We start from the raw sequence: 24,195 nt of genomic DNA, 5'->3' as shown, positions 1-24,195 counted from the left end.
TTGGAAGCCCTGGCGAAGCTGGGTGGAAGGCTGTAGAAAGTTCCGCTAGCACTTCCAGTAGAGACGATCGAGAATCCATCATCGTCTCATTCTATTGTCTGTCGCTAATGGATAAGTTAGTGAGCAGTAGGGCAAATCGAGGAGAGTTGAAACAGAGGAAAGTTCAAGCAACGCACATCAAGCGGTAGGTGCTCTCCAGTTTCCGAAGGTAACTGGTTACTTTCAGTGCTCTCGCCCAGGACGGGCCATCGTACCTAAGGGTAGATACGGCAACACCTGCCAGTAACCTACGTCTACTGGCGCACACCTTAGAGCTGTTGGACATCATCCTCGATAATGCCGCAACAGCCGTCGAAGCTTTCTTGTACGTATAGTCGACATGGCTGCCGAAGGTCAGCTTGTCATCTATGATAGCCCCAAGAAGCTTCAGACTCCGCTTTGAAGTTATCGCGACTTCTTCCACATGGATAACTGCATGTTGTACCGACTTGCGGTTGTTGACGATAGCCAGCTCCGTCTTATGTTGGGCGAGTTCCAAACCTCTCGCGCTCATCCATTGCGCCACAGTGCTAATCACGTGTGCTGCAGTCAGTTATACCTCTGGGATTGGCTCCCCATAGACCGCCAAGGTTACATCATCGGCGAAGCCGACGATCTTCACAACAGGAGGGAACCTTAGTCTCAGAACCCCGTCATACATAAGGTTCCATAATACCGGGCACAGGATCGAGCCTTGCGGGACTCCTGCGGTATTAGGAACGCTTCTCTGACCGTCATCGATCTCATATAATAGTACACGGTTCTGGAAGTAGCTTTCCAAGATCCTGTACAGGCCCACCGGCAGACTAAGCCGGTGTAACGAGAGCGAGATGGCATCCCAGCTTGCGCTGTTGAATGCGTTCTTCACATCAAGTGTCGCGCACAATATCGAATACCTCGCCTTTTCTGTTGGATCGCTATCTCGGCGGTCCTTTCCACTGAGTTGATAGCGTCCGAAAGGGTAAGTCCACACTCTTTCGAAAACCAAAGTAATTAATTGACAGGCCACCCGTACCTTCTGCGTACGGGGTTAGCCTGTTGAGGATGATCCTCTCAAGCAATTTGCTCGTCGTGTCGATCAGACAGATTGGTCTGTACACCGATGGGTCGCCCGGCGTCTTCCCGGCCTTCGGCAACAGTACCAACTTCTGCCTTTTCCATCTATCGGGAAAATGGCACTTGTCAAAGTAGCTCTTTATTCGTCACCGGGGCCACAATTTCGGCCGCATCCACAGTGCCTTCCGGTGCAGGGGGCCAGGGACGTGTGGCTCGGGACGAGAAGAGTACTTCGATAATCATCGCCAACAGGTGGGGTGACCGTTCAGGGGGTGAGAAGCCCCCTTTGGTCTTAGCCATCACGATCCTGTAGGCGTCACCCCACGGATACGCGTTGGCACCCTCACACAGGTTATCGAAACACGCTCTCTTGTAGCTCTTAATGGCATTATTAAGGGCCAATTTCGCAGCTCTAAACACTCCTCGGCGGTCCGCTCTTACCTCCTCGGTGCGGGTTCGTTGCGTCCTACGTCTAGCTTTGAGGCAGGGCTGCAATCTCAGCACTCCACTAATATACCGGGCGTCTGCCATTTCTTAGTAGGGTTTTCTTCGGCATAGTGGCGTCGCACGCGCGTAATAGGACAGCTACCAGCGCATCTCCGCTTAGACTGTCGGTGTTGGCCTCCAGTCCCAGAGCCGCGGTGAAAACTTCGCTGTCGAAGTGATTGATCTTCCACCCGCGTACCTAGCAGGGATCACTCGCCCTCGGATGCTGCATACCATAGTTGATCCTAAAGCGCTATGGCTGTAGCCAGTCCATGTCTGGAACCAAACCCGGACTGACCAACGTTATTCAATCCATGACTCGACCCCATTCCTACGGAATGTGCTAGTGGAACCATCATTGACTAGCACTGCGTCGAGTTTCGCAAGCGCCTCCAGTAGCGCTTGGCCCCTGCTATTTGTACAGCGGCTGCCCCACTCCACTGCCCAAGCGTTGAAATCTCCCGCTATGACGAACGGCTTTCGACCCACTAGGTCGGACGAATGCCTGTCGATCATCTGGTTGAACTGTTCTATGGGCCACATTGGTTGGGCATAGCAGCTAAAACAGAACACACCATTGATCTTGGCAATCGCGACACCCTCCGCAGAGTAGTGTACTACCTCTTGGCCCGGGAAGAGTCCCGTTGTACAGATTGCCACCATCCTAGACCCGTCCACCACCCAGTTGCCGTTGTCGGTAGGGATGTTGTACGGGTCGGATAAAAGGGGGACATCTGTCCTCGACTCCGAGACCGACTGCCACAGCAGCTGCAGAGCAGATACGCAGTGGTTAAGATTCAGCTGTGTTACGTTCACGGCTTCTTCTTACCGGCCCGAAGGGACACACAGTTCCGCCCATAACATGATTACTCCCTTGCTTCTTACTGACGCTGGTAAGGCATTTTGTTGCCCTATCGCATTTCTGCGCCTTGTGTCCCTCCTTACCACAGCCACGACACAACTTGCTCCTGACTGGGTTCTTGCAGTTGTATGACTTGTGGCCTGGCTCCAGACACCGATAACATCTGTACACTGAAGGCGGCTGGGGTATGCTTACTGGGCATACTGACCAGCCGATATTCAGCTTCCCCTTTTTCGGTCACCTTTTTGGCTTCCACAACCGGTAGCTTGAAATAGGCTACCTGCGTGCCACGCAGTCGCTCCCGTAGGCGTACAGAGGTCCGCTCGATCTCTATAACTGCTCCTTGACGGCCTAGACAACGTCTTCTGCGTTTGTAACCTCATCCAGTTACTTGCACTGGAGGGTCACTTCCGCACCCAACGACCTCACCTGAGCGCCGTCTCCCAAGACCTCTTGGGCCAACTTTCTGTACGTCATTCCGCTGGATTGTGCTCCTCGTTTCAGCACCAAGATCATTTCGCCGGTCTTCGTGCGTCTAACGCTGCGCGCATCCGGTCCTAGGTTCGACAGGCTTTTGGCCGCTCGCATCGATTTGAGGACTTCGGCATAACTGTCGTTGACCTTCATCGCAGATCGAGGTGCGTTCGACTTCCGCTTGGATCTACTGACCAGCTGCCATTCGCCCTCTTGTGCCGGTGGTACCAGCTGGCTGGTACATACATGTAGCCCATCACTTTGCGCCCGGTTGGTGGCTTTCGCCTTGCCCGGAGTGTGTGAACATGCAAGTGACATCGGAGCATGTGGTCTTCGAAAGCTTTACGTTCGAAGAACCTCGAAAGGGTACGCCTGAACTGACAATTGAAAATATCGTCGAAAAGTTGTGCCACGACGAGCATATCTGGGATGGTGTCAACAGACTATAGTATACGAACGGCAGAGAAGGTGGTGAAGGTACCAATAAAATAGCACTGCCGGCTAGGAAACCGCCGTGAAACCACAAATCAGGCTAAATTAACCGCGAGTAGGTCGCATCGAACAGCCAGCAGTGGGTCGTCATCGTAAACTTGTTTCTCTTGTTTGCTTGGTGGAAACATCATCCAGGATCTTCATTTGGCTCGGCGTTCTACCGAGTCGCTTAAAGGCTGTTCAGTGCATCTACTTCGTAAAGAATTATTAGCGGTGTTCTTTTTAGAGCGGTTTAAAGTACTGGCTACAGTGAAGATCCTATTTTATTAATCCCCATGTTTATCCGCTTCCGATTTTTTCTAGTGTAGAGTTTGTCAGCTTTTTGACCCGATTTTGTCAGCCACATTTAAGACAAAATGTTCTGATTTAATTCCCCTATGTTACGCGATGGAATTAAAGCGAAAGCCTTTGCGTAAGTGTGTTAAGAATTCAACATGTGGATGTATTTAAAAGGTTCCAATCTTTTTTTCAAACTGATGCGATAATAGACTGATTCCGAAGAGTATTTTAGGGTTTTATTTCATATCTTAGATAGTCCCAAACAATCTGAAACCAATATGTTCAGATGTCGTCAGTCCTAAATTGGGGCTCAAAAAACAGTCATTGTTTTCATTCTAAAAATCACAGAGATTTCTCACTAGGGTGAAAATTTGTTGGTAAAACCAGTCTTTGTACTCAGTTGCGTTTCGGCTTCACCTCATCAGAAACCGACACTAACTTATTGTCGGAATAGATTAGCGCCGGCTTTACGCAAATCCCTTAAAACTAAAACACACTTTGTGTTTCAATCGAACGACTGATCAAACGAAACGCCAACTGAGTATGAAATAAGGATTTGTGCCCTCAAGTACAAAGACTGGTTTTACCAACAAATTTTCACCCTAGTGAGAAATTTTGGTTTTTACCATATTTTCCTCCTTAGGGTGAAATATTGCATAGTGCTTTGGTATAGGCCTGCTAAGCCAAGACAAGTTTCGGCTTCACTGTGTCTCATCGGCATAAACAGAACTTCTGCTCGAACGGGACATCACGTTTGATCAGCCGTTCGATTGAAACACAAAGTGTGTTTTAGTTTTAAGGGATTTGCGTCAAGCCCGCGCTAATCTATTCCGACAATAAGTTAGTGTCGGTTTCTGATGAGGCGAAGTCGAAACGCAACTGAGTTTGAAATATTAGTTGATAAAATGAAATCTCGTTATTTTCCCAAATTATTGTAATTTTAAAGAGTTTGAAATTTTGTGCTTCCAGGAAATGTAGCTGATATCAATTTCTATCGATTTTTGTACTTAAATGTTGGGATAGAAAAAAAAGTTTTTTTTTGTAAAAAAAGCGAAATTTCTGTATTTTCACGTATTTTTGTGAATATTTTGTGAGAACATAAAATTCTGATTTTCCAAAAACTGTAGCTAGTATCGATTGTAATCGGTTGGTGTACGAAAATATGTAAGTCATCGCTTCGAATTCAAAATGATATGCTAATTAAGTATAATTTCTGTATTTCTATGAGGATTTCATAATTTTTTAGAAAATATTTATTCTTTCAGAAACTGTAGTTGGTATCAATTACTATTATAGATGTGTAATGTAGCTTTAGAAAAATTAATATGCGGACAATTGAAACAATTTCTTCGGACTACGGATTATCGAGTCATTTTCTACGTATAATCGAGACTATGGATAACCGAATATGGCCTGTATTCCATTCTGAATACTCGGTTTTATGTGAAAAGATCGGAAGTCAATGTCACCGTGATAGGCCGAAGAATCACGTTTTGTTGATGAGACTCAGTCATCCTGACAGATCACCATCCTTTGTTCTTGTAACCGATGCCTGTTGAGAATAAACTGAGAAACTGAATGTTGAAGTTCTAACAAACAATTTGGCTTCAAAAACATTTAAATATGGTACTTTAGATTTACTACTTTGCATTTTTGCCAACACCTCATTCGTTACAGAAAATAAACACCTAAAGAAGGTTAATCACGAAACTAGTTCATCTATAAAAGCCAGAAAATATTTTAGAAACTAACTTTGGTGATGACAGCATAGCCTAAAAATCTGGTTAAGGTTAACCAAACATTTTCGTTCACGTTTTTACCTCATTGCAAACCCTTTACTCATACTGAACTATTGATTGTCAGCACTGAGGTATTTTGAACTGAATAGAAAATGTGATTTTTCATACCGTGAAATGTTTTCGAGAGATATTAAACCTGCAACGTAATGGTTAAGAAATTATTAATTAATATTATTTTCAATATTTGCATTGAATTGGTGCACTTTAAAAGTGTACTATTAGAAAACGAGACCTTATATAAAAACTGAAAGATAAATTAAAGCACCGTTTACTTCTTTTCTGTACATTTCAGTGGGTATATAATATAATTATCGGAGGAACACGAAAATAACGCTTTTATTATTTAACAAAATTCACCCTAAGAGGAACCTCGGGCCGAATTTCATTAGCATAGCAAACACTAGTTATCGAAATCATCTTTAATCAACTTATTCTCTTTAACTCTGTTTCCTTCTTTCTCTATTCCGCACGCCCAACATCAATCAGCATCATCAAAACGTTCGCCACCAACAAGGACGATCGGCGGCGCGTAGAGAAGGCCCTCGACGTTTCCGGATTGCCATCGGGGAAGGGTGACACGCTAGCACTATCCAAGTTTCATTTTGAAGACTTTTTCAATCTGTACAAAAACCTCACCCAGCGAGGCGAAGTGGAGAAAGTGTACGATGAACTGTAAGTATTCTCTACGGTGTACAGCGTGACTGACTGAGCATCGGGCAGCACAGGGAGTAAATCCAGTCGAACGGGTTGAGGCGTGCATAGCAGGTTTCCAATTATTTCCAGGGTTTGTGAATGTGAAGAGAGGCAACGTTAGACCGCATCTTGTAAAGTGTTAGTTTAAGATCAAAGGATCTCAAGAATCGAACTATATTTGTTTGATGCAGTTTATTGTGGAAACACATGGTAATGTTGAAAACACAACACATTTTAATCAGTATTCAGTTTGAATGAAATATATGCATGAGATGCAAACAGCAGACCTTGCGTCGAATGCAATCAGACTGTAGTAACGTGGACTCCATATGCGGGTATCCATTGTCCTCGCGATTCTGTCAAAATAAGGTCATTTTTGTTCCTCATAAATAAACGAAACGAATTATTCCAACTGTATGATTTAAGCCGTGATTCATTTGTATCTCTCGTGACGGTGATTGATTTCGTTTCCCGCTCCAAATCTTTTCCCATCCATCACCACGGCCGGCTAGAGATGGTTGCAGACAGAGACACGCTAACTGTAATTTAAACTTTCATATGAGTTCGTGATTGCGGCGCCCGTGGCAGTGAAAGCAAAACCGCGCACTCGGAGAATGGATGATTTACTCTGTTTGCTCCCGGTCGGGTCAACGCTAAACACCCCCTTCGTATAATTTGCGGAGACATTAATCAACTTCCGCTTTCGTTCGCACACTCGTCCACCCAGGGTCGGAACTTCCAAGCGGCGCCTCATGTCCACATCGCAGCTGGTGGACTTTCTGAACAAAACACAGCGCGACCCTAGGCTTAATGAAATTCTACATCCGTACGCAAATACGGCACGGGCCCGGGACATAATCCAGGAGTACGAGCCGAACAAGTTCAACGCCCAGAAGGGACAGCTTAGCTTCGATGGTTTTCTGAGGTGAGGCGAAACTTTTGTTCTTCGTCGTTGACACGGATTAGAAAGAGGCGGAAAAGTTTTCTTGCTGTTCTGATTCGTGTCAACACAATAGATAGTAATAATAAAAAAATTGGGAAAATTTTATTTTAACGATGTCGAAAATGTCTGAAGTTTTTCTTTCGAGGATTTTTTTTCTCGTTTCTTCTAAGAATACATGTTAAACATTTAAATTTTTAATACATTGAAGATGTCTAAAGTTTTTTTTATTGGGGACTGTTGTCTCTCGTTTTTTCTGAAAACGCAGGTACTTGATGTCGGAGGATAATCCAATCATGGCAGCGAGCAAGCTCGATCTTTGCGATGACATGGATCAACCACTATCTCACTACTTTATCAACTCGTCGCATAATACCTACCTAACCGGGCATCAACTTACCGGGAAGAGTTCGGTGGAGATTTACCGGCAAAGTTTGCTGGCTGGATGCAGGTTGGTATAGTCCGAAAAAAGTTTCTTTAAGCTAACCGGCTTCTTCGGAACTAAATTGTTACCAGTAACCCCGTATTGGGGTGGGTAGGAGGTAATCTCACGCAATCGTGCAGGTGTCGTGCATCTTACACAAGGGCAGATTTTGTTTCTCTGAATGTTTGTGTTTGTCGCAGAAACAATTAGTTTCAGTATAAGCGCAATAAAACCTGACTTGACAAGAATACTTTGCGTTACGTTATTTAATTTATGTGATCTGATAACATTTCAAATCTACTTAAATGCGTTTGATTTCATTACACAGATGCGTCGAATTGGATTTCTGGAACGGCCGCACTGAGGAGCCAGTGATTGTCCACGGCTACACCTTCGTCCCGGAGATCTGCGCCAAAGATGTACTAGAAGCAATAGCTGAAACAGCGTTCAAGACATCCGAATTTCCTGTGATATTGAGTTTTGAAAACCACTGTAACCCAAGGCAGCAGGTGAGTTTGAACTAATCTCTCATCTTCTCACTAGCATTTGAGACCCTGTACACATTCCACATCACCTAATTGACTTATTGAGCAACAATCAATGACCTGTTTATTCTCCGCTAATCTTTCCCTGCAGGCAAAGATAGCAAATTACTGTCGTGATATTTTTGGAGATATGTTACTAGATAGGCCCATAGACACCCACCCTCTCGAACCCGGAACGGATCTACCCCCACCGTCGGCGTTGAAGCGTAAAATCATCATTAAGAATAAGAAAAAACACCACCACCATCATCATCACCATAAAAAGGGCACAGCGACTAGTCCGCTAGCGGCAGGAGCACTGACAGCGGTGGTGGCGAATAGCAATATAACCAGCACCGCCGCGAACACCAACAATAATGTCAGCAATAACGTAAACGCAAACACCAGTTCCGCCTCACTAATGGCGACCGCAGCGGCCGGAACGGCAACTCTGATTACCACCGGCACCGGGCACAGTAGTGTAGCAGGTACGTACCGTTTCTTTGGGTTTTCGCTATCATCTTGCAATCATCGGCCTCGTTACAAGCTCACTATGCGTTGGTCAAGGGAAAACGGAAATGTTCCCTACAAATGGATCAGCGGAACACTAGTCTGTATGATTGATGACTGACGGCAAAATTGGTTCGTTTCCGTTTTCAATCCGCGATGTTAACAACATGGTCACGGAATTTGAGTTTTTTTTTTCCTGTTTATTGATTGATACATCAATTTTTAATAAGCAGCGTTGGGGTTTACGTCGTCAAAATATGGGTTTATTTAAGGCTGGCGTGAAAAATACTAATTTTCTTTGTATTCCATCAAGGTATGCTTCGTGTTTTAAGATTATGCGGACGCACGGTAGCTCACTGGCTGATGTTTCTTGCAGAATTTACCATTCGTTCCCTCCGTATTGAAAACCAATGCGAGTGCATGGTGGTTCGTTCGCTGAACGTTCCTTCTATGAACTTCTCGCGAAATCATCTCAGTCCTTCGAGTGGTCACCTTAATGTTGCTATAGATATAAATATAGACTTCCGTAGGGTTAAGTTGTTACAAACACCAAAAAGTGTGGAATTTTGCAAGGAAAATTTCAGAATTCCCATTTATTAAGCCAGTAACTACTCTATATATGTCGCGAATGGAGAATCCTGATGTATAGTTAAATTTGACTTTTTTATTATGAAGTTTCATATTTTTTATAAAAAAATGTACAGGATTCGTTCGAGCATTGAAAAAATATTTCGAGGTCTGGAGGACTATGTTTCATAAAGGCATAATATATGCTAGTCATAATGGACGTTAGGCATAATGAACATTAGGCATAAATTATCATGTTGAAATATCACTTTAAGGAAATTACTTTTTGGCGATGATGGCCTCAACTGGTAAGAGCGTAAATGTTTGAACTGTTGTTGTTAAATGATGTTGTTAAATTACTCTGGAAGTTGATCAAATTTTGTATTCCACTACTTATACTTGAAGAAATCTTTATTCAAATAAAAGAAGCAGAACGAATGGTTGTCATGCGGAATTTCTCGACGTTCAACCAATAAATTGCACATGTCCAAAATAGGCTCAAGACTCTTGTTTAAAATCAATCTCATTTGTATTAAGGTACGAATAACGCACATTAACCTAGATTAGTCCTTACATACATACATGGTGCAACTGACCATGAAAAAAATATGTACCCTTGAAGAACAGCTCATGAAAGAAAGAATGATGTATTTTATTATTCATTCAACCGATGTACGAATGTTGCTGCTTCACTATTGATTATCTCCCATATTATTACGTTCAATTATTATATTCTTGAGGCCAGCAAAAATAGAACTACGGAAATTGTCTGATACGAGGGAAAGTTTATTCGTGTACTGTGACGAGGTACCGAATCGAGATATTGCCAGAAACGTAAAATCCGTAGCCTAATGCTGATGCTGTGCATAACACTGCAGGTTTCTATAGGCTCCAAAACATAATGTTTATTCATTATTTTGCTTTGTAAAATACTTGGATGCAACTGTATTGGTAATACATAAAACATGCTTGAAGTGCGGTTGTACCGAAACTGTTCTCTTAAATGAAGGGATACTTTCATCTCGTCCACTAGTCTACTCCGCCGGAGAGTTTCCTGGGGGTGATTACTCTCCAGAAACTCGCTGCTCGTGCTATTCATTATGCTATTTCCGCTGTATGGTGATCATGATCTGCATTGACAGCGATCCACGTCGTTTTTTATTCTCTAGATAACATTATCCGGATTTATGTCTGGCACTACCGTTTCAAGCATATATCTGCATATCGCTCCGAACTTCAGACATTCGAAGACTACGCGTTTCGGTGTTCGACGTTCTCACACTCCGGAAACAACGATAACGTTGCTGGGACGAACCGATGAAGATACTTACTGAAGCAGCCGTGGTCCGACAGGAGCTGTGTCATATGGAAGTTCACCTCTCCGCGCGTTCTGTTGACACACGTCGACAGTTTTGGGATGAGTCGGTGGGTCCACCTTCCTTTCTTCGTATTCTTCCATTTCTTCTGTTACCTCAATATCGAATTGTTTCTCACCATTTTCCTCACTCTGCCCCTCACTAGCTCGCAAACGTATCGTGCTGTTTCTGCATCCACTGAACCGCTTTGCAGTTGCTGACGAACAACTCCTCCGTCTTATGGTAGCTGCAGCTTGACCCCGTCCATCCAGCTATCGATCGCGTATATTGTTTCCGCCACAGACACCTCCACTTCTTCAAATGTCTCACTCATTACCGTTAGTGGCAGGTCGTCCGCAAAACCCACGATTTTTATTTTCCTGGCAGCCACAGTGTCAAGACCCCATCGTACAGTTCGTTCCAAAGAGTTGGATCGAGAATGGAGCTCCGATGAACGTCCGCTGTTACTCGCATTGACTTCTGCCCTTCGCTCGTCTCATACAGAAGCACTCTTCTCTGGAAGTAGCTTTTCAGAATCTGGAATATATAGTAGGCGAACCCTCATTCCTCCCTGCCGGCACTAGTAAATGCATTCTTCACATCCACCGCGCAGTATCGATTTCCTCTTCGCTTCGGTTTAGATACCTTTCCGACACTCTGGAGCACTGTTCCAATCACATCCACTGTCGATACTCCTGTGCGAAATCCGAACAGTATATTGGACACTTCGCGCTCACGCTCCGTGCCTTTCGTCAACCTGTTAAGCATGATTCTTTCCAGCAGTTTTTTGAGTGTATCCAGTAGATATATAGGCTTATACGAGGCTTCGTCCGGTTGCTTCCCTGGCTTTGGCAGCAATACCTGTTTCTGCATCTTCCACATCTCGGAGAAGTTGCCTTAATCTACACATTTCTGCAGCACTATTCTGAACATGTCCGGTTATGCCGGTTATGTTAACTTTTGATAGAAGAGAGATATAATATCGAAATGTTCGGAAGAATTATTGAAAAATGCCTGTTCTACAACTTTGTAGAAGACACCTAATATCTATCTCTTTCTGTTGAAAAGTTAGTGTTGGCGCCCTCTATGCGGTACAATGTTGAAATAAACTTTTCTAACCAAAACATGACTCGTATTATTTACTAAAACTCTTCTGAACATTCTATTGAGCTAAATTCAACGGTTATTTCACAAAAATGTTTAGTTCGTGGGAATCGAGTACTGATACATAACCATGCACTGCTAGGCCCTATAGAAAACTGACTCAGACATCACTTCGTTAAAAGTTTAATAACTTCTTTTAACAAAGCCGGATTGACTAGCAGTCTTCGACAAAGTTAGAGACAATTAAATTATCTTTCTTATTTTCACTTACAGTGATAATGCGATGCATACAGTGCCACCTAGCGGCGAAAATGCGCGCTAGTGGGTTTTCTCCATGTAAATTGTCGAAAAATCTCATACAAACTTCAGGTGCGTTGGTCCGGTAGCTAGACTTGTCCGATTCGCTTCAAATTTGGAACAAGTACTCCTTGTGGGACTAGGAATCGACTCAGGGGTGGGCCGATAGAGGTCATTTTTTTCCTGTCACTCTAAGGAGCATTCCACCACTTCTTGAGTCAGGAATCTGTCCAGAACTTGTATCACAGCCGTTCCCGATCTATCACCGTTATCAGTGAGTACTCGGAATGCAGGCTCTGCAATTAAAGCGACGTCACATATAGTTTCTGTCGTAGACTGGCACCACACTTACCGTGCGGTGGCACAGTAATTCAGATTTATCTGGTTTATCTCCATTATCGTTTGAAACCATCAGTCTGATGGTCGTTTCCGTCTTCTGGATTGCAAAACATGCAGTTCGGCTTTTGTATACAGTCTTTCGCAAGACGATCTGTCTTTCCACATTCCCAGCACATCTTGGGTTTATCCGGGCAAGCCTTTTCCAAATGTCCAGAGTCCAAACACTTGAAGCATTTCTCCGCTGGTTCATTCCCTCGTGGGGTGGCTCTCAACGGGCATCTCGACCATCCAACCGTAACTTTGCCTTTTAGCGCTTTGTCAGTAGCAGTTGCCGGTAGACGAATCATCCCTGTCTGCGTTCTTTAACCGGATCATCATGTGCACTTCGTCCAGTTTGCACTGTACCTTCAGTGCGTCTCTCCGTTCATCTACCGTCGTGTCTCGTCCAGGTCCTTACACACAATCACCATCTCCGAGTTTAGGGCTTCAAATTCTGCCTTTTCACCCATTGATTTGGTAATAATCTTCTGCAAGGTCGAGTTGCTAATAGTAGGATCCTCCTTCAACTCGTAGAGCATCTCAGCTTTTTAGGCACACCTGAATCTTACCACGTTTGCCCCCAAATCTCTCAGCTCCGGGTCCTCTCCAACCTTCTTGAGCAGCGTTGCATACGTTGTCGCGTCATTGGCTTTGACGAGCACGGCTTTCCCCTATGACATCTTCTGATGAGCCGGAGGTTTTTCTTTTCTCTTCTCCTTCCCTTTTCGCTCTTATTTTCATTTTAGCTGTTTCCCATGTTTCTCCCTCCGACTTACAACGGTACTCCAGTATTTATCCCTGTTGGGTGACGTCCTTGCATTCGGCAATGACAGCGTTCTCGCGCGTCTGTCTCTTGGGCCTGTCTGGTCTTCCGATTCCTGGCGAGGTTCTTGTCGTCTTTGGAGTCACGGAAACGCGTGTTCTCCACTCCAATCTACTTCTCATTCCCCTGCTCATCTACTTCAGCCCTCAGCATTACTGCGTCATACACCTTCACGGCAGACAGTAGCGCCTTTCTGAGAACCATCTCCTTAATGTCCTTATGGACATTGTTTTTCACGTCCACGAACTTGTGGAGTTCGTCTACGAACTTGTGGAGTTCGTCTACGAACTTGTGGAGTTCGTCCACAAAGCACTTCGCTGCTACTATTTTTGGCTTCTGTGGAGTTTCGCACACGCTGTGCTCTGGCTGATGTTGCTGTTCCTGCTTTTGCTTCTTCTGCTCTTACTGAATAACTACAGCTGCTGCCCTTACCAAACCACCTCTGGCGAACGAAACCGCCGCGCTTGCTTCGTATGTGTGCATTTCTTGGTTTTTCTCTATTTTATTGGATTACAACTCCGGGCTGCTATCTCCACTCGTTGTACGTAGTCGCCTCTGGTGATCCCACGCTTATCTATGCAAGCAGGGAGGTCATGCTAGAGTTCCACTATCCTTCATGGGGAGTAATGTTAAGAGCCGGATTGGCGTAAAATCGGGAATTGTGCATCCAAACCTAGTACCACGAACTCTTGGGGATGAATTTTGAGCGAAGCCGGAGACTTGCCAAGGTTTTAACGGGAAGGAGCCAACCGTGCTGTTAACACACTCGTCATTTCAAGTCTGTATCATCCTTGCTTACCCAGAGAATAGGACATGCATATCAGCTCAAAGCCTGTCCTGTACGTTGATATTTGCCATGACCAGTATGCCGTAATCAGGATGTTACTGGCGTCGATCTTGATGTGCCGATTGGTATACTCATAACACACGTGTGTGTGCACACTAATGTCGTGTAATTATCTCAGCAATGGTGAAACCGATCGTAGCGAAATTAGTCGAACGGTCTAACTTTTCAATTTAACGCTATTAATTTGTTTTAGGTTATATTTCATAGTTTCTGAAATTTGGAAGATTTTACTAAAAGCACGACGTTGTTTAAACGAATTATTTTCAAACAAAACCATAAGCTTATAAATGTAACTTTCTAACAAGCCATAGATTGCCAAAGCCAGTTCACGAACAACGGGAATATTACATACATTGATAGAATATATTCGTAAATCTCTATGCATTAGTTTCGTATAGATAATTTTCATAAAATATGCGAATTTTTCGTACATATGATGAGTCGTTCGTAGTTTTATTGAAACACATTTATTTTTTATTACGAGTTTTTCGTGAAAACCACGACACGACTTTCGTTGGCTTATTACGAAACAGCTTCGTTCGGCAAACGAATTGTTCGCTGCTATATACGAATATCTTTATAATATTTACGAGCACCATTCGTCGAACCGTCAACGTCAACAGAGCTTCAATAGAGGTAGAATATGGAGGAATTGTTGCTATACGTCAGATAATTGTTGATGTTCACGACGGTCTCGATCTAGCTATTTAGTAGCCGTATCCGTGTCCGCCGGTTTCAGGAAGATTTTCTAAACCTCTTCCGCTTCTAGGCCGGAATCCGGAGCAATACGGATTCAGTTGAGCCATCGCAAACTGCTCGATGGTTTTGTATGAATAATTTTGAGTTTTTCTCTACCGGAGCAATGTCAAAAGAATATGCTATTAAATACGAAAACTTCTCTTTGATGAACGAAATGAATTCGTGCAACCAACGAGATTGTTCGTAATATACATAGACGTTTATTAAAATAAACAAAACATTTCGTATCATTCACAAAAATTAATGTCGTTTTCAACGACAACAATCGTGCAATGTACACTAAATAAGTAAAATTCACTAAAACTTTGGTTCATCAAGCGACCATTTTTTTCGTAATATGTACAAACATTTATTGAAATAAACGAATGATTTCATTTCATTCACGAAAAATAATGTCGTTATCAACGATAACATTCGTGCCATGTACACTTGATAAGTAAAAGTTACTAAAACTTTTGTTCATCAAGCGTCCATTTCTTCACACCACAGTCTTTCTAGTACTCAATAATGATGAGTAGGTTGAAATAGAATCGAATTTGCCAGATCGATCTTTTTAATTAATAAAAAATCGTTGCTGTCAAACATCGAATGCGACAAACGAAATCGTTTGTAATATACATAAACGTTTATTAAAATACACGAAACATTTCGTTTCGTTCACGAAAAATAATGTCGTTATCAACGATAACATTCGTGCAATGTAACCTAAATAAGTAAAACTCACGAAAATTTTCGTTCATCAAGCGGCCATTTCTTCGTACCACAGTAAAATCGATTTGGCCACATCGATTTTTTTAAATAAAAAAAATCGATGTTGTCAAGCATCGATCCCAAATGATTGACTGAAAACAATAAGAGGCTAATAATACGAAAACTTTTCCAAGATGTACAAAATGAATTCGAGCGACCAACGAAATCGTTTTTAAATTTACATAACTGTTTATTAAAATAAACGAAACATTTCGATTCATTCCCGAAAAATAATGCCGTTTTCAACAATAACATTCATGTAATGTACACTAAATATGTAAAATTTACGAAAACTTTCGTTCATCAAGCGTCCATTACTTCACACCACAATCTTTTTAGTCCTCAATAGAAGGGAGCAGGTAGAATTAAAATCGATTTTGCCAGATCGATCCTTTTAGGTTATTGAAAAAATCGTTGTTGTCAAACATCGATCCTAAAATATTGATTGAAAAAATAATATGCTAATGAATACGAAAACTTTCCTAAGATGAACGAAACGAAATCGTGCGACCAACGAAATCGTTCATCATATACATAAACATTTATTAAAATACACGAAACATTTCGTTTCGTTCACGAAAAATAATGTCGTTATCAACGATTACATTCGTGCAATGTAAACCAAATAAGTAAAATTTACTAAAACTTTCGTTCATCAAGCGGCCATTTCTTCGTACCACAATAAAATCGATTTAGCCACATCGATTTTTTTCAACAAAAAAAATCTATGTTGTCAAACATCGATCCCAAAAGATCGTCTGAAAACAGTAAGAGGATAATAAATACTAACACTTTTCTAAGATAAACGAGATTAATTCGTGCGACCAACGAAATCGTTCGTAATATACACACACGTTTATTAAAATAAACAAATCATTTCGTTTCATTCACGAAAAATAATGTCGTTATCAACGATAACATTCGTGCAGTATACATTAAACGTGTAAAATTTACGAAAGATTTCGTTCACCAAGCGGCCATTCTTGTTCATGAAATGAACGAAACCTACTATTTAGAATGCACGAAAATACTTCGTTGCAGAAAACGACGAATAAATTCGTGTATTGTATGATCGATTTCATTATATTTACGAATTTATATTATCAATGTATTTTATAATTTTATTTGTTACTTATCCTTTTCCAATACCTGAAAAGTTTTCTAGTGTTTTATGGGTCAAATTAAACCGATTTTGAATATCAAGATATGAAAAACGTTTTTGTAATTCAAGGAATTGATTGTATAAACATTTTGGGAATTTACTCAAAAATGATTGGGCTATTTCTGGAAATTTATTACAAATTCACTACAAATCAAAGTTTTCCTAAAGTTGAGGTATTTGCTCTTTGCCTTACGCGTTGTGCTAAACCGTGAGTTTGCTGTTTGATAATATATGAAAACACAGATCATTGAGTTCACTTAGTAGAGAAAATAACTTTCTCATGTAGAACGTATTTATATTATACTAGTCACTTGGTCACTGCTATCGAATAAAAGTTTCATTTGTTTGCAAGAGTTAACCTATGCTGGATATGGGTTAAACATTATCAGTCGAAGTATTTATAACATAATTAAAAATAAAGTGGAGGTCTGTACTGAGAAATCTCAAAATCAATTTACAGCACCTAATACATTGAAGGTAGAAAAGGTATTACATCAACATTTCCTACCCTATCCTAAGTATCGGTGAAGATGGTCGTGGCCGGCAATAACGATTCTCATGCTATTGGTTTACTGAACTCATAAGAGATAAAGTTCATTCCCGATCATTTATCTCACAAGCAAGATGAGTTGAGCTACCTATAGGCAACATGATAATCGTTAGTATGCAATCTACGAATAGCACCGTGCTTCGCAACGCAACGCAACGCAACGCAACGCTAATACATTGAAGGTAGAAAAGATAAATCTGCTTGATAATCCCGTTTAAAACCAGGATAAAAACTAATTACAACTAATGTTGAATTTGAACTGAAAGTAATTGATTGGCTAAGGTGCACTAAATGAATGCATGGCGAAGTAAACGACCCAGCAACTGAATATATCTCTCTATTCCTCTCTTTTTCTATTTCATTATCTTTGATTCATTTCATTAATATCATTCATTTTTATATTTTACTCATTTTTCATATTTTTACAATTCTCTTCATTTTCTTCGTATTATTTTGAATAATTTATTTTGTCCAATGCATTCGCTTTATTGATTTTGTTAATTAAATATATTCATTTTATTATTTTCATTTTTTAAAAATTTTTAATTACTTAATACATTTTTATTTGTTTTATCATTTCAATTATTTTATTCATAGTATTCATTTGACACAAATTTTCCATTTTGTTTATTTAAATTCAAAATGTTTCACTAAATTTATCAATTGCATTCTATTGATAGCTGTAATACTTTATCAGCATTGGTTGTTAATTCTATTAATTTTATTTATTTTAATTTGCTTTCTTCTTTTTATTAACTGTACTAATTGTATTCATTTTTATACAGTTTGAACATTTTATAGGGGGAAGTGGGCCAATTCGGACCGGCTAATTCGGATCTCCAGCTGTTTCTCAGCTATGGAAATATTATGAAAAGCGCATATATCATTTTCATGGCTATCATGTAGCTCTGTTCTATCTCACAAAATTTTGCGGTTCTCAGTTTTCGTGTGCATGCGCTAGGGACGAATGTTATTTCGGAGTGCTTTTTTTAAAAATGTGTAAGCCCAAAAACAAGATTTTTGTTAGCAACAACATTAATTAAATCAAGTGCATTATCGTGATTTCGGATCTGCTGGATAGTATCTTTTATTTATTATCTCGTTTTGGGCGAGTCCATCAACTGTTTTCTTTTTATCGGTGTGTGAATAATAGAATACGGGTTGGTCCAATTCGGACTTTTTGACGTATATACGATCTGATACGCGATTGAAAAAAAACAGGAAAGTGTGCGCAGCCGGTCGAACTTTCAGGAAAACTTAAGTTTTCGCAAATCGGTTCTCAGATTTCGACGTTATAGCTCATAGCCTATTTGTAGGTAATTTGGCGCAGCTCTTACTTTTATTTGTATATTTACTACAAAGTTTTATATATCAAAGAGAACTTTTCATTTCACAAATCGAAATTTAGTGAAAATCAAATAGGAATAACTTAGGCCAAAATAGAAATTCATTAAAATTGTTTTTTTGTGTTTTCATATGTCGTGTTACTGTTTAGAATTTTTTGTGGCCAACGAGTGCTAAATTGGGTACTAGTTTAGATACATCGTCTAACTAGACACCCAGATGGTGCTAGTTACTGACGAGATGAATTCGAAACACAAAAAATCTAACTTTAATTTAAGTTAGGTTTTGTGCCCATAATGCGCAAATTGGTTTAATCCAATTTTCTCTTTGGTAATTAATAATTAATGAAATGGGAGGTCCAAATTGGAACAGAGTTCCATGTAATTTTGCGTAGAACTGTTTATACACAATACGATAAAAGATCCGAAAAAGTCGCAATAGAAAAAATGTGCGAAATTGATCAGGCTATCAGATAAAAATATTTATTTGTGAATCTGTTTCCAGTTCTATAGCTCATAAACCCTTACTAGGTCCGAATTGGCCCAGTTCCCCCTACATTTTATGCTTTTCAATTATTATTTACGTTTTGTGCATTTCATACATTTTCCACAATGTTCAATGTTGTTTCAATCGTTAGATTACGTTTAGTGCCTCACTACACCGGAAGACATGCCTGCCATTGATTAATTAAAAAAATATGCCGTTTAACCGGTTTGCACCGCCCAAATCAAAGTTGAGATTTCCCATGTTAGTCGAAAAAAAAATTTTTGTTTCTTCGAAATTTTTAGTACAATTTTTGTGTACTAAAATTGGGTTTTTGATACCATAATTTTGTAATTTCGAAAGATTTACAGACTTTCACCAACTTTTGTTCCAAGTGAAATCAGTGTAGTGCACTGTTGAAAACGAAAATGCCTATGTATGGTGCGTTTTGTCAGCAAAAGTCAGCGTAACAAGAAAATTATATTCTGCTATGTTTCCCCAAGTATTATTTGCTAAATATTATTCTGTTCCATTTCTAGCCAACGTAACTATAATTATGCAAAATATCAATTTTCTGATTACAGATTACCCAAGTGGACAAAAGTTTACTTAAGCGGGGCCCATGCAGTTTCAACATCAATGTAATCAATGATGTTCCATGATCGGTAATATTTTATCTGGTCTTCGAAATGAAAATTTGATATTCAAAACATGTAGCTTCAAAATACAATAAAATTGAAATCTATTCAGTTGATATTTTGCAATTTATTCCCCAAAAAAACAGCTCAATTTCGGGTCTGGAGAGTAGATGACCCGCTTAGGCATATGATGGAAAAACGTATAGTTTTAGCACATGATGGAGGGTTCAAAAAAATCTAGAAATGAATATATATTTTTACATTTCTTATAAAAGAAATGTATAGAATTCGCTCAAACTTTCAAGATTTTTTCCGAGGCCCGGAGGGCCGAGTCTTATATACCAATCGACTCAGCTCGACGATTTGGGACAATGTCTGTGTGTGTGTGTGTGTGTGTGTGTGTCTGTGTGTGTGTGTGTATGTAACGGACAAATTCTCATTCGTGTTTCTCAGCAATGGCTGAACCGATCTTATCCAAACCAATTTTAAATGAAAGAACTAAAAAACAGTATGAACGCTATTAATTTGTTTTTGATTCTGATGGTTAGTTTCCAAGATATGAATGTTTGAATGCGTAAAAATGGCGTTTTTTGCAGTTTTTTTAAATTATCTGCCGAAATTGACAATATAGATTACCAATTTATATATTTTAAGACAGATTTAACGAATACCTTTCGAACAAGCTATAGATTGTAGAAATCGGACTATTATCAAAAGAGATATTTAACATTAAATTCGGACGAACGATTTTTATCATTTCCCATTGCCAGAAATATGACCAAAAACATATAATCTATTATTAACGCCAAAACGGCTTATTTTAGGTCAATAGTATCTTCAGAGAATTTAATGGAGGTAATATGGCCTTTCTTTTGGAATTGTGCTTTTGCTGATTAATCCCCCTATGAGTGAGATATTTGCACAAATTTTCTTGGAAGTGATTATATCGAAATGATGTCTTCAGCAAATTTGTAGCTCTTACTTTTGCGAATAACTTTACTTAAGACTTTAAATATCTATTTTGAATACTTGAAAAGTTATGGCTTGTTGTTTGTTGATTACTCTTTCTCGCCCATTTATTGTTCAATATAGTAATAATCCATTGAAATAAGCCAAACATTATTTCGATAAAACGAATTTTGTATTTTATTTTACTATCTACAACCGCTAGAAATAATCACCGAACACTTCCAAGTTGTCTGGAAGGAACTTGATAACTTATCAGTACAAAAATGTTCATTTGTGCGAACCTTCTGACTGCAATTTTTCTAACTTATAACCATCGGATCGATCTGAAACATATCGGAAAATGAAAAGCGAAAAAAATAACTCCAAGCAACGGCGTAGCCAAGAGGAGGTTTTGGGGTTTAACACCATACAACACCCCCCCCCCCCCCCCCACAACACCCAAAAAATATTGGATTGAAGCTGAAAATTTATTGATGCAGACTGATTTAATTCAATATTACAATAACAATTATCTGATCCGTAGATTGATAACCTGTTGTTGTTAACATCATTAGGACTTTTGATAAATTGTCGGAATGGGGTCCTGATATGTAACTGATCTATTGGTCTTGATTTCACAGTTGTCTAATTGCATCAATATCAAATTCCTGCCTGAAAACATTCCATTAGAAAATTCCAGAGTTCTGTAATCAATCATAATCCTCAGATTTCTTTTCAAATTGAACTCGCTTTTGTAGAGATGTACTATAATAAGGGTCTTTATTTAATAGGAAGCGAAGTTAAAATTGATTTAATGTCTATGAAACATAGAACTGCTCACCAAAAAATGCATAACTTTCAACATTTGCTAAAAATGTTTTTGCCTTTCTCATTCACTCTAAAATTCGTCAATCTAATCCCGACCTGGAGAGCCGAGTGTCATATGCCAATCGACTGAGTTCGTCGAGATCGGAAAATGTCTGTGTGTGTATGTGTGTATGTGGAAAAAAATGTGACCTCTGTTTCTCAGAGATGGCTGGACCGATTTGCACAAAGTTAGTCTCAAATGAAAGGTACAACCTTCCCATCGGCTGCTATTGAATTTTTTATTGATTGGACTTCCGGTTCCGGAGTTACGAGTTGAAGAGTGCAATCACACAGCAAATTCCCATATAAACTGAAATGAAAAATTTTCAAAATCAAATTTGTATTTTCGATGCCAAATGACTTTAAAATGCATGAAACATTGAGATGTTTGACAAAAATTGACTTCTTTGGACTTTGGTACATTTTTGCCTTTCTCATATAGAAAGGTTATGCAATCACTCTAAAAATCGTTAATCATACCGGCCCAGAGAGAGTATGCAGTGAGGGGTTGCTACTTTAAAATTAAAACTAATTTAAAATTTCTTAACAAGTTGAAAATTTTCGGCAGGACCTGGACCTCCCGGATCTTTCTCCATGAGCCGCCGCTGGTTTCAAGCGATGTTTCAGTATCACATAGTATCTCAAGATCGTGGCTGTCGATCCATTGTATGTATGTGCAAATCGTACTGAACATGTAATATTCATTTCCACCATTGTATTGAACATAACCAGCCATGGAATCGTAGTCTGGACAAATAAGACAAGCACAATTGCACCACTAGATGGATTAAAACAGGTTTTTATTTTGGGAATGTGTCGAGTTGAGACGAAAACGTAATATGATTAATAACGAGGATAACACTTTCCGAATGTAGAGAGAAATTTATGAAAAATGACGATTTCCATTCGACTCTAGCAGGTCCTGATCGATTTTGATGGGCATTTGATTTTTGTTGTATGACCAATTGTATGTATAGGTCAAATGTTTAAAAACAGTAATTTAAGGTCAAGATAACATCATTTTGAAACCGCCAATTTCGGAGGTTTAGTACCTTCGATGAGTTTTACAAACGTTAAACAGCGCATCATTTGATAAAATAATTTTGACGGTATATCGTCCAAGAAGTATGTATGGTGAATTTTCTCAGGTTAATATTCATGACTACAATAAAGTCTCAACAAATTCGCTAAAGATACGAACCTTGTTACTATTTTCTGGAAAATAATTCTGCATAATTTTAAAACTTCAAAAATTATGGTTTCGGAATTATGCCGTTTGGACAGTAAGATCGATTTTCACCAAACCCCCACCAAACCGAATTTCTGGCTACGCCGCTGACTTCAAGTAAGTAGAAACAAAGTCGTTCTACACTCGTTCACAGAAACTTCTTCGAACGCTGAATATCTATTATAATACATTGACACCCCAATTTTATCAGCCAAATATGAATTGCCAAATATGTTTTTTTATTGCATCGAACTAAAACAATTTTTAGGTAGCTTTCAAGGGGTTATTTTATAGACTTCTTCCAAAATTTGGCGAACCTATTCCAATTCGTATACCGTTTCGTTGCAGATAGAGAAAATACTGAAATTTTCAGCTTTTTTCCTACACAATATTACGAAAGCTTATTAAACAATTTTTCCTAATAAGTTTGTGAAAATTATAAACTATTTGAAATTTTTTAATAGTTTAATTTTTTATTTAACCGTGATTTTTTAATAAATAGTGACCGTCGCTTCACAACGTAGTCTATTTTTCATGGCTTGCGGTGAGCACGATCTCTCGAATTGCTGAAATGAAAATTATGGAATAGAAAATAATTTTTAGTGTTCTTTACAGATTTAACTCGCCGCGCAGATAGCTCTGAATTAGACCCGCTGGTGCCCTAAGACGATTTCGCTAGATTTTCGGAGCACTGTGCACCCAGTGCATTAACGCAAGTGACGGAAGGCTATCGAAAAGTTTCGTGAAAATGAAATTTCCAGTAATGATGATGATTTCCCCAAACGGTTCGTTTTCGAGAGGTTTTTATTTGTTCTTTGGCATTAGGATTAGCGATAATAATTCAAATCAAGGATACTACTGGGAAGTCACCTTTAGAAAAAGTCGATGTCGAAGTAAAATTTGGAACTATGCACGCATGCACTTCAGAGATAGCGTGACATCAGGAGCTGCGATTTCATTTCAACGCTTTTTTGTGAAAAGGGCGATACTCACAAATGTAAACATAAGGCTTTTTTCATACATGCGAATTATAAATAAATAACCCCTTTAGGAAAATTCAGTTTTCCCACCACAATTTAGATATTTTATTAACAGAGCATTAACGATAATTCTTGTCCATGGGCCATTTTTTCGCTTTCCCATTGATTTGGTTTGAGATTTCTAGCACTGATGTTGTCCTATGGTGATTTGAGCGATTCTCTGAGTCCTGCCACTATCCCATGTAGTATGTGTTATCAAAAACATCGCGAAACATCAAGTTCTAAATGTTCTCAAACGATATAATATCCGAAGAGAGTGATAAGAGTTATAAGAAATGTCTCATCACACTGTTAGGTGGATTAAAAGCGTTTTTTTTTTTTCTAAAAATAGATTCAAATTATGAGTGATTCGCAATAACAACGTCGCCTAGTGCTCCGCCACCTTTTAATATATTTGAATTGGTTTCATTTCTAGCGTTTATTTCGTTAAATTTTACAGCACTAAACAGTAAAATTAAACGAAATTTCCGTGTTGTT

At 39.7% G+C, this 24,195-nt stretch overlaps 1 protein-coding gene across 2 annotated transcripts in view; it reads left to right on the top strand.

The window, feature by feature from the left end:
• LOC131686190 (1-phosphatidylinositol 4,5-bisphosphate phosphodiesterase classes I and II) overlaps positions 1 to 24,195 on the top strand; it is a 336,330-nt gene that overhangs the window by 268,330 nt on the left and 43,805 nt on the right. For both annotated transcript variants that reach the window (XM_058970420.1, XM_058970419.1), the window contains exons 6-10: positions 5,974 to 6,159; positions 6,908 to 7,105; positions 7,389 to 7,571; positions 7,873 to 8,053; positions 8,181 to 8,556. In XM_058970420.1, coding sequence (XP_058826403.1) covers positions 5,974 to 6,159; positions 6,908 to 7,105; positions 7,389 to 7,571; positions 7,873 to 8,053; positions 8,181 to 8,556 — 1,124 coding nt within the window. The remainder of the gene's footprint in view (positions 1 to 5,973; positions 6,160 to 6,907; positions 7,106 to 7,388; positions 7,572 to 7,872; positions 8,054 to 8,180; positions 8,557 to 24,195) is intronic.

This window comes from Topomyia yanbarensis, chromosome 2, assembly GCF_030247195.1.
Source record: "Topomyia yanbarensis strain Yona2022 chromosome 2, ASM3024719v1, whole genome shotgun sequence".
Classification (NCBI taxonomy): Eukaryota; Metazoa; Arthropoda; class Insecta; order Diptera; family Culicidae; genus Topomyia; species Topomyia yanbarensis.
Note: the sequence above shows the minus strand (reverse complement) of the source record. Positions and strands in the feature narration are given on the sequence as shown.